Source organism: Pomacea canaliculata, linkage group LG7 (assembly GCF_003073045.1).
Source record: "Pomacea canaliculata isolate SZHN2017 linkage group LG7, ASM307304v1, whole genome shotgun sequence".
Taxonomy (NCBI): domain Eukaryota; kingdom Metazoa; phylum Mollusca; class Gastropoda; order Architaenioglossa; family Ampullariidae; genus Pomacea; species Pomacea canaliculata.
In genome coordinates, this window is record NC_037596.1 from 17,186,320 (window position 1) to 17,198,224 (window position 11,905).

An 11,905-nucleotide genomic window follows, 5' to 3' on the forward strand; every position below is an offset into this window, starting at 1 on the left:
TACATGAAATAAATCAAAAGGAGATTAAACAAATAGAAAGGTTCAGTTCTATAGTTTTATATATATATATATCTTGAGACATGGGCACGAAAAATAGAAATACTATGTAGTTTATAATACTTGGATTCATTTGTGTTAAGCAAAGACTAATATCCAGACATTCTCTACAGGACATTTGAGACAACACTGGAAACTGAAACATGCTTAAAATCAATCTATCATCTAAGTTCTCTCCATTTTAAAGTCAGTCTAATGCACTTAATGTTAATCTTTATTATACTATTTGTCTGGCTTAGCCCTTAACGTGTACTCGAGAATATAGGTTATGGAGATGAATTGCTACACGAGAACAATTTATGTCTTCTTTAACTATGCAGGAAGCACACATCTGTGCTATAGAAGCCCTGTCCCCCTTCCTTAGGTCTTTAGAGAAAAAAATGAAGATGGGCGTGTGTACATATTCAGATGAGCAAGTTTACGAAGGACAGTCTTGCAAGAGAGCAGAAAAGCAAAAAAAAAGACAATCAAACCAACAAACTAAACGAATTGATTTTAATTTGCTTGTCCAATATTACATCACTGAAAAATACTAGAAAGTTGAAAAAGAGATGATGGCAATATATCTGGAGTCCCACTAAGGGTCAAAGGACTTTGTGAGGAAGTGTTAGTGTTAGCTCATTATAAGCATTCATTATTTCTATGACTCGACGTTTACTTCAGTGGGCAGACAAAGTTTTCTAAGTAAAGGGCAAAATACTATTTCCTAAAACAGTCCTCCTTTATGCTAAAGATAAACATCTACACAGAAAAGGGTCAACAATGCAGACGCCATGTACATGTGTGATGTATAAGAACCTTGTTGACACTTTATCTAAAACCGTTATCCCATGTATCGTGGAAGGAAGGCTTCGCCGAGGCAGACAGATCAAGGAAATAAATGGCACATATGAAAGAGTTGACCACTCCATGCAGGACCTACACCATGCATGACCGACACAGGTGGCGCGCCCTGGCCATTGATCCGTCATGTCTGGTTCCCCCAACGACCGGTACTGGCGGGCCAGCTCTACCATAGGTCAACTGATTTATTGATCAGGTACTACTGAACAAGGATGGATGAATGTGAATAGTGAATAGTGAATAGTGAATAGTGAATAGTGAATAGTTTATTTATTTTGTTAGGCCTTTGGGCCCATTCAAAAGGATTCATGGAACACAATAGATACAGTGTTATTAACGTAGAATAGCATCTCTTTTCTTTGCCGCTAAATATAAAAACTTGGCAAGATTGGACAGTATTGTTTCATTACTTGTTGACATAAGCATCTGCAGTTTGGAATTATTTGGTCTAGTGTAGTACATTGTCGGAATGAACTTTTTTCTCAGATCTTTCAGGCATGGACAACATAGTTTAAAATGGAACTCATCGTCGTCGCGCGCAGGATCTTCACAGGTCTCTTCTTTTCGGGACGGGACAGAAAACCCCCCATCTCTTTGACTTTCCCCCCCTTTTCTTTGTCTTTTTTTCTTGCGTTTCGCGCGCGTGGGGTCCTTGGCGCGTTTTTCTGTCTTTTCTGGAGAGTCTTCATCCAGCAACGGTCTCTCATCATCACAAGCCTTTTTGGGTTAGTAGAGTCTATTTTTTTTTTTGAAGTTTTACACGTTTCTAGTCTATAGGGCCCTTAGTTGGCGGTTGGAGTGCGAATGAGCTGATCTTTATATGTTAATGACTATGTTCGCGATTTTTTTTTTTGGGGGGAGTGTAAAACTTGTGTCCTGTTTGTGTTGGTCGGGTCGCGGCGCATGTGGCGCGCACCCGTTTTTTACTAAATGAATTTGTGTTTTAGGACCGGCGTTTTAATGGTCACATGCATATACTTGTGCTAGAATATGTGTTTAGAAACTGAGCAGTGTTTGGAGTGCCGCCTGTTGATTGAATGGATTGATTTTCTCTACAGGCTTTTTATTCCCTACGTTTTTCTACATATTCTTCATGTTGGTTTTGCTCTTCGTCCATGTCGTCGTTTCTGCATATTTCCTTTCGTGCTAATGTCCGCCATTGTGTCGACCCTGCGCCTTCATCGCCTCGTCAGCGCGTGAGCGCGACCCTGCTGCGCCAGTGTGCGGTCTAGCCATCGAGGGAGCACCTAGGGTGGGCCGGCGAGCAGGGACTCACTTGACCAAGGTCTACCCGGACGAGAGGAGTGAGGGGGGGACAGCTGGTCCAGAAGGAGAGGGGGGTACCCCTGTAGCGGCACGCAGTCCAGAGAGGGCGGGCTGCCGCCAGCGAACACCTTGTGCGGACATTTGACCTGCCACCCAGCGGGTGGTTTGTCTTCCCTTGTTTTTTTTTTTTTCTTCGCCTGCTGTAACATGCCTGTGCACAGGGCAACTCTTTTATTGTGAATTATTTTTTATGCTTGCCCCCTATTAGTGTTATTTTATGTTAGTTAATAAACCTGTCTGTTTTGTAAACTTTTTCTTTGTCATCGTTGTGTGGTCTGCGCTCAGCCCGGGGTTCGAATGGTTTGTATGCAAGCCGTCTCCGGCCGAGCGAGGGGGTGGCGCTTTTTAGTCTAGTAAAAACATTAACAGAATGGTTTCCTATTTTGTATAATGTATTAATGATGCAGAATACTGCTTTCTTGGCCTTAGCAGTTAGGTCTTCAGACGCACGGGAAAAACTTAATCTTGTGGAGAAGTAAAGGCCTAAATACTTTTATGTATTTACCACATTTATTTGCATACCTCTATAGAGCCACCTTTCACTCGCTGCTAAAAATCCCCCTTTTCTAAAAACAACAATATTACTCTTGTTTAGATTAACATTTAGGCCCAGTCGTACTGATGCGTTATATAAAGTATTTAGCTGGTGTTGTAGTCCTACTGTAGTTTCGGACATCAATAAAATATCATCTGCAAATAAAAGAATGAATATTTCCATAAATTCATGCGTAAAGGTTGCCCCATGTTTTCCATTATTCATAATTTCTAAAGCTAGCTCATTAATAAAAAGCGAGAAAAGTATAGGGCTGCACACATCTCCTTGCTTAACTCCCTTTGTGCACTCAATGTAATTCGTGAAATCGCCTCCACATCTCACATGGGCTTTAACCGATTTGTACATATTTTGGATGAATGTGTATAGTTTACCATGTATACCATGTTTGGTAAGGATTGGCCAAAGTAATTTTCGAGAGACAGAGTCGAATGTTTTTTCAAAATCAATAAATGCTACATAAAATTTACGATTCATAGCAAACTGTTTCTGGATGATGGAAAATAATGTAAAAATATGGTCAACCGTAGAACGATCTTTCCTAACGCCAGCCTGGTTCTCCCCCACTATATCCTTTAATTCTACCCATTTTTTAACCTGTTATTCATAATGTAGCTGCACATCTTACTACTAATATCATTTAGAGATATTCCACGATAATTGTTTGGATCTGAGTAATCTCCCTTCTTATGAATGGGCTGAATAATAGATTCAGTCCACTGTTCTGGGTTTATGCCTTTATCAAATAGGATGTTAAAATACTTTACCAAAAAGTTTATAAAAGCACTGTCCGAATATTTATAGACTTCACCAATTATGCCATCTGGACCTGGTGCTTTACCATTTTTTAGGGATTTTATGGCTTGTATAACCTCGGTTTTAGTGGTAGGGTAATCTAAGCCCGCAGCTTCTTGTAGTATATTCGGAGTGGGTGGGTTCTCTATTTCACTGTTGGCTTCAAGTACTGTCTTGAAATGGACATACCACTGATCAACATCAATCGTATTTCTTGCCAACCCACTTTTGCATGATATATTCTTTATAGTCTTCCAAAACGATTGCTGGTTAGTGGAAAAGTTGATAAGGTCTGCACATAACTGTTTTTTGTATAGCTTCTTTTTCTTCTCAACTAATTTTTTGTATCCCTTACGTGCTAGAATATACATCTGACCAGGGCTTCTGCTAAGGCTAAATTTTTTGGGGTCCCAGGGACCCCTTTTTCAGATTTTTAAGGGGTCCCTGTTCTTTGCCCAAATTTGAAGGGGACCGCATTGACGAAAATTGAAGGGGTCTTCCAAACTTTTAATGCGTACTGTACGCAATTTTTTGCGTAAGCAGAAGCCATGCATCTGACCATCTTTCCTATCAGCTGATCTACGGAATTTTCTTAAAAGTTTTCTTGTATTTCTTTTCTCTTTGATACACTCAGTGTCGAACCATTTTTGCTTATGCTCATTTCGGTCTATATTAATCCGTTTATTCATGCACTGAGTGCAGTTCAATAAACAACTGTTAAATAGTGAAAGAGCTTCGTTTATATCTTTATCTGTCTTATCGCTTGTTTGCGTTAGTAGCTCCTGTATCTCCGGGGATTGGACAGCTTGGTGAAATTTCTGGATATTAGCGGGGTTCCATGCCATCTTGCTTACAGATCTACTTGTTTTGATGGTATTCCTTACAACATGACCAACTGTCTGAACTTGTAGGCTAAGTTCTACTGGAAAATGTTTGGATTCAATCCTGTCTGCCACTATCATCTTAAAGTCAGATGACTTTTTATGTAGCAGTTCGTCTGAAGCAATGTAATAATCTATTGTACTATTTCCATTATCTGATAAGTATGTGAAACTTCCATAAGGGTCGCCATTACATACTCCATTTAGTATAGTCAAGTCCAGAGTAGAACACATATCTAGTACTAATCGGCCATATTTGTTTACCACCTTATCCTCCGACTGTCTGAGTTTGGTAATCATTTCATCATTTTTTAAATGCATATCATACAATGTACTAATGCTATACATAAGGCAGTTTTCTGTCCCAGTTCTTGAATTTAGGTCCCCTGAAATAAGGAGGTATACATCTTCATAAACATTTTTCATATCAGTTATACATTCTTCAAGTAAGCCGATGCCGTTATCGTTACCTGTTACGACATAGTAGACAGAGTGTTCAGGGGGCACATACCTTGAGTATCTGAATCTTTTAACAATATACATGTAATAACATTAGGGAAATGGTCAGGCTCATCCTTATCCAGAAATGGTTGTACACGTCTGAGTATATTCCCATACTTCTCATCAAAACTAATCGCAGTTCCTCACTGCTCATTACTACTGATGACTTCTTAAGATTGCTAATTACCGTTAAAACAACACTGACGGCCAGTCTCATTGTCCCCAGGCCGGTGTGGTGTCTGTCTCTGGTGGCGTTGTCGCTGTAATCAAGATTAGTTCACTAGAAATGAGAGACACCCGCTAGTATGGAGTACATGCAATGACTGGTAAATTGTTTATTAAATTGTCTAGCATGTCCTGGTCTTGCAAGAAGTGTGATTGTGAAAGGACTGACAGACACTTGTGAACATGAACTCGGTGGATAACAATTAAAAGTCTTTATTCATTTGAAAGTCGCGACCTGTTCACTTCTTGTCGTTTAATCATTCAGAGACCAAATTAGCAACAGAATCAAAATCGTCTCCTGAGGAGAGTAGACATGTTGACAGCTGCTCTGGTAAAATAACGGTTTGAAGGGAGGTCTGTACACGACTTAGTGTGACACAGTCTGTGTGTGAATTCATAAACAAATACCAGAAGAGAAATTACTGGAACATATTCAACAGTCCACTGCAGAAATGAACAAGGAAAGTTAATATTTAAAAAAAAACTTTTTTGTCTTAAACGTTTTACTGCCACAGCCCGACACACAGTTACTGCTGCTCCTGGTGATGTTGCAGCTACAGTGCATGTACTTTCTCAAATTGTTGATAAAAAAAAAGGAATTTTTTCCATAAAGTTTAGTTTATGTGTGGTGTGCTATGTTGTAAACGTATTTACATGCTGCAATAAAAGTGTCACCTCATCTGTGTGCATACGTATGATATTAAAGTTAACACTAGTTGTTGTGTAAAGAGAGACACCGACTGTTGTGAGTGCAATATACAACATGTATATATAAATGTGTCATAGACACAATGTGTCTATAAATGTCTTTAAACATGTGTAAAGAAATGTTCCCTACACACCATATGTCTATAAATGTGTCATACACTCGATGTGATGACGTCAGATACCCTTTGGTTTGTCCTAAGAGTAGACAATCACAAGTTGTGACGTACACCGGGACATGCAGTAGAACCGGGCTAAAACGTTATCCTCCACACAGATTACAACTTTTCGCTCCAGACCACAAACACTTTCTCCACTCGTCACCCACACCACGTCACTGCGGGCCGTGGAAACGTCCTCGATGTCATCATCCTTCATCACCCGCACTGGGATACTCGCTTCTTCAAGTCCCTTCATCATACCCGAGTCGTCACTAATGTCATTCCAGTACAACACCAGCACGTCTCTCCACTGCAGGCAGGGCGGTGTTGTGCCGCCGTTGGTGGAGCTGACGGTCGTGGCTGTTGTCGTGACATTCTCTGTTAACATTCAAAGTCAGTTTCTACTGTTAGTTACTTGTCGGAGATACAGCGTACACACTGACAGACACATGGATATAAACACGACGTAAAATAACAGTCACACGTGACTTACACAGTGAGCATAATGATAATAATGATAATACACATAATGATAATGATAATGTTTATTATAATAATAATGGCATCTTGATAGCGCACTTTTCCGCCATTAGTTTTGACATAAGCAGTCAGCAATGTCCATGTAGATTATCAGACTCCACAGCACAATCACACTACAGGTAAACTCAACATGTTGTACACAAAGTAAACAACACAAACAACGGCGTTACACACAGCAACATTACAGGTGTCACACAGTCAAGAGGAGGTGAACACAGATTCACCTGAATACTTCAGTTGTAGGCAACACAGGTAAGTATCCAGACACAAGATCACGTGACAGCAGCCTCAAACACACATGGAGCAGGACGACAGACAACCACCAATCCCTGATATCACACTCATCGTCAGTCACATCATTGAGATGAAGAGGACACAAACATCTACTCTACAGACAGTGCAGCCATGAGGCACAGGTCCGCACATCAGACAAAGGAAAACTGAGTGGTCAGCAGTGCCAAACATGGATTGTCAGTGAAGTAGACACAAGTAATACACATGATGAACAGGTGTAACACATGACAAGATGGCGTAGATGTTACAGTTGAATAAAAGTGTTCTACAAAAATGAGACACGTTGTAAAGATACAGAAACCGGTTCAGAAACCTGGGTAATGATGTCACACTTTCAGAGATGACCAGTTTACACAAACCATGGTTCAGATGAAAGGTCAAAGACGACATGGTATGAAGAGCTGTCACCCTGTAGGTAGTTAGGCGAAAGAATATCTCACATTCATATTCACAAGACTGTTTCTCACCTGCTTGTTATTTATCACACGGTGTTTATCTGTCAACAGACGTTACACTACACAATACCCACACCTACCTGTAACACCAACACGGAGACTGAGTAGGAAGCTGGCCACGTCACGACCGCACGTCACACAGTCACCTGGCCTGTCACCTGAGTGACCTCGCTCAGTGTACGGTTTTACATCACCGTGTTTAGTGATAAAGTCGTCCTGCTCGACTTCCCTGACGACGGCCGGCGGAGAGCGGAGGGGTCTGGTTAAACATTCCTCTTGCCAGCCGTCGGGTGCATGTCCATGGAAACAACTTGACGCCCACAAATGGAGATCAGAAACTTGTGTTAGCAGCTTGTCACACACTTTGTAGAAGTATGGTGACCTGTGACAGACATGAGTGTTGCTATAGTTACCGTCACACACAAACATCACAAGTGTTCAATTCCTGTCAAAGTATTTTATGAAGTTTCATGAACAGAAAAATCACTTTAATTGACAATAAAGTCACGTGTTCAGAGTATGTGTGTGTTGTGTGTGACTAGACAGTAATTGTGTAACACCTTGATGTCAAGGGGAGGCTACTTGTATACTAAGCTCACTGACACTGTACATAATAATGTGTGTGAATAGCGGTGAATGCTGTGGTTGTGTGTGTAGATATGTATACATGCATGAGGCAAGAGAGAGTATATGTCTGTTGTCTGACACAGAATGTGTAAGTATACACGTAAATGTATCTTGTACAAATAAAATTAAGCAACTGACAAGCATTTACGTTTATTGCCGAAAAGAATTTTGTACAGATGTACGAAACTGATGTGTAAGGACAAGTTTCATCTTCTTCAACACGTACATGGCACGAAGATGATAAAGAAATTGTGGTGTAAACTGAAAAAAATATTTTACTTTCTGTGTTTATGTGGTCTATGGGAGAAAGAGGATGGGAGGGTAAAACTTAGTTCCAAGATAAGTAGAAAATATAGTTGTATTCAATATGTCACTTAGAACAGAAATTCTACCTAAAATATATATTTATATAACATGCAAAGTTCTTAAGATGCAAGCTTTCTTCGCCAATTTTAAGTAATAATGTATTAGATGATCATTTAGTATTGTTACTTTTGTTTTTGTTGTTGAGTATATATTAAATCCATCCACTGGTGTAGTCTTCTACTGCACATCTTTGTTCAACTTCGTTGTCTTCAACTCAGTGCTAACTGTCACAATGTGTTCATCAGGACAAATCACAACTTTCTCATTTAATTTGACTATCAGTCTTGAAGCACCTCCATCTCGTCTTTGTTTACTTGTATACCTGTTGTTTGAATGAAAGCTACGGTCACGCGAACTACCGTTTATTTCGGAAGGTCGAGGTCAAGGTTTGTCACCTTGGTAACCACGTATGGAAGATCGCGCATGCGTAGAACATGTCATTGTAAAAAAAGCGTGTGCGAAAACAATTCTTACGTACTGGTGCGAGACTTGCGTGAACAGGGCAGGTGTCCCTTTAATTGAAAAAATATCACCTGTTAAACACCTTGTGGTGATTATAACATCATAGCAAGCACCTACCTGTGTGTCTATCATCACATCACACGATGTACTACTCACCTGTAATAGCCCCCTACTTCATCAGCGATGATGTACAACGACCCTCCTGTTGCTGCCTGTGACAAGTCGTTGATGGCCTTCTCCGCCTCGTTCTTTTTATCGTCATCAAGATCATACTGCAGGTAGTGAGGCTGACCAGGTGATACACCTGCTGACTGTTGTCTCTTTACTGACTGCAGCAACAGGTGATACAGCATCATGCACGCTGCTTCACTTCCATCATGAGTACTGACAACGTAGACGTGGTGACCACACCGCAGCCACTGTATGGCCATCAGCAGCAGCACCACAGTTTTACCTGTACCGGGCGGTCCGGTGACAAAGAGTGTGGGAGGCGCCGTGTGTAGCAGGTGAACTTGCTCCGGGAAGAGTGTGATGACAGCAGTATAGCACTCTCCTGTCCACCACACGGCCTGACCCAGGGTCTTGACACTCACACGTGGAGGACATGTACATGGCACAGTCACTGTTGTCGCCGGACCACAGAATCTAGTACAGTCACATCAGTTGATGTCTTTTACAAATACTATTACTATTATTTTACAATCAATAATAAGTTAATTGTTATTTGTATTTTATTTTCCCCCCAAAAGTGTATAACTTCTATTAAAACTAAAGAGACATTTTATTTTACTATCTAACTTATGTTAACTAAAGAAACTTTCTAAAGCTTACTTCTATAATGGACACAATGATCTGCTCCAAATTAAGTATTGAAGTACTCCAGTACAATGCAAGACAGTACAGTGGAACCTCGGTTAACCAACTTAATTCGTTCTGGAAAGCTGTTCGTTATCCGAAACAATTTGTTCCATAAGAAATAAAGGAAATAGATTTAATTGGTTCCCAGCCTCTGTTGACTCGCTAATATTTGAAAGCTACAGGCTATATAAGTATGTTTTAATGAGAACAGTTATAATGCAATATAAATGGAATTAAACATAAAAACATTAACGAAAGAATTTAAACATCAGAAAACTTGCCGTTTTGACGGCGTGGTTGGAAGCAGGTGAGGGGAGGAAGGGGTGGAATTACTGATTTGATTCCCCCTCCATGAGCACACATGACATTGTAAAATCGGGGGTGACTTCCCTTTTCTGTAGCTTTGAGGTTAAGGGAAAAAACTTGTCCAGTGTCTGTTGCTTCTGCCTTTTTTGTAAAACTCTTCGGCATCACATATCCGAGGACATAGGGAATGAATTCCATTATCTTTTTAATTGTAACAAATTTGATACCCAGCGCAAAAAATACTTACCAAACTACTATACTCGTAACCCAAATGCTTACAAATTCCAATCTTTATTAGCCTCAAAAAATAAAAAGACCCTCAGTAGACTATCTCAATTTGTAAAGATATTAATAAGGACAGTGAATTAGTTAAATTGATAAAACGTGTGTGTGTGGGAGATATTGTAAACAGGGATGGATGGGAGTGCATTACCACTGTGATAATGAAATATTAAAGAATACAGAACACCTGTGAAAGAGAGTGAGGGAGAACAAGAGAGTGCTAATCCTATGTTCTGATATGTTCAGATGCCTTAACCTACTCGATTACAATATCCAAGTTACACGAAGGGATTTGAAAAAGGAAAGAATGAGTGGATGATTTTGAATATATATGAATGAGAGACACCCTATATTTAATGATAAGAATGTGAATGTATATGCATTGATACTTCCTAATTTCTCAATACCCCCTGGAGGGCGACAGAATAAAAGAATCTTGAATCTTGAATCTTGACAGACGCATGCCATCTTCATACTTTGAAATCATTTCCTTTTTCAATTGATTTGTTGGCCGCTTCTTTGTCATTACCTCACTACTATTAATCTTGATCTTCATTGGAGCCATGATTGAGGATTATCTTATTAAAATAAAGCACACAAAGCACTAAATAAGAAGGATGCGCATAGATAAGGAACGACTGATCGTAACTGTGTCTCGAGCGCGAATGATGACATGCTGGTCGGTCACGTGTGGTTCACGTGACTGTTCGTTATCCGAAATTTTGTTCGCTATCCGAGACAAATTTTTAACGAAATTTTTGTTCGTTAACCGAAATATTCGCTATCCGAGGCGTTCGCTAACCGAGGTTCAACTGTATAATAAAATTTTTAAAAGGTAAAATGTGTTTCAAGTTTAAGAATTTTACAGAAGGCAGCTAGTGAGCTGGTAGAAAAAAATATTTAGAAAAAACAACAGAATAATTATAACACTGTGACAATGGTTCGCAAACAGTCGGACTTACAACATCTCTATTTGTTGGTTGAACCTGAAACTACATCAGTCGATGAATACAGGTTTCATGAGCTACATATGCGCTGAAAACGCACTTCTTCCGTGAAAATTATTCCTAACACCCTTTCCCACCATGCTAGTCCTTTGTGACAACTTCCATGATCGTCTTCCTTTTGCAATATCATGTTACTCTCAGTTCTTGTACTTATTTTTTTGGTTCCTCTGCGTTTTCTGTATATGTTTTTTTTTATTTATCCTTAGAACCGTTGTTTAATCTTTTTATAGTTGGTGTGTTATTCGTTTGTTTTTCAGTCCCTCGTATTCTGTCCATGTTTCGTTCTTGTTCTTAAGCGCTAAGAGCTTGCTCCTTAGGAGTGTGAGTATGCACTTTACACATTTTGCATTTTGTTTATTATCATATGACAAATGTGTCTTTCCGTGTGTGTGTGTGTGTGTTTTGTTTCAGTGGTTTGTTTGTGTGAATGCGGGAAAATCTTCAAAGAAAAAAATGGCCGTTCTAGGGTGGGTCACGTTTTTCATATATTATATACACACTACAAAGATTCCAACTTTTGAGATGCACTTAAACTTTTAATCTAGCGAAATTCTATATCTACACAAAACAACAATAATGTGATCTGACGTCATTTGTAATTTAGGGTTACAACTGACTGCTGATAATGACATGTTTACAATGTAAAATGAGGGCTTCTGCT

The 11,905-nt window shown here is 39.6% G+C and overlaps 1 protein-coding gene across 1 annotated transcript; it reads right to left on the reverse strand.

Annotated features, from left to right (window-relative positions):
- Positions 1–5,486: 5,486 nt before the first annotated feature.
- On the reverse strand, positions 5,487–9,298 carry LOC112567886. The gene is made up of 4 exons (XM_025244758.1): positions 8,948–9,298; positions 7,417–7,718; positions 6,055–6,425; positions 5,487–5,974 (listed from the first exon to the last, which is right to left on the reverse strand). Exons 1-3 carry the CDS (start codon positions 9,220–9,222, stop codon positions 6,085–6,087), a joined length of 918 nt encoding a protein of 305 aa, XP_025100543.1. The 5' UTR covers positions 9,223–9,298; the 3' UTR covers positions 5,487–5,974; positions 6,055–6,084.
- Positions 9,299–11,905: the final 2,607 nt, after the last annotated feature.

What these genes read in the sequence shown, in the direction of transcription:
- LOC112567886 (XM_025244758.1), bottom strand. Translation starts at nt 9,222, where the DNA reads ATGGCCATACAGTGGCTGCGGTGTGGTCACCACGTCTACGTTGTCAGT. An exon ending in GAAGTAGGGGGCTATTACAG is followed by an intron (nt 7,719 to 8,947) that starts GTGAGTAGTACA and finishes TGTCTGTCACAG; the next exon opens with GTCACCATACTTCTACAAAG. An exon ending in TCTCCGTGTTGGTGTTACAG is followed by an intron (nt 6,426 to 7,416) that starts GTAGGTGTGGGT and finishes GAATGTTAACAG; the next exon opens with AGAATGTCACGACAACAGCC.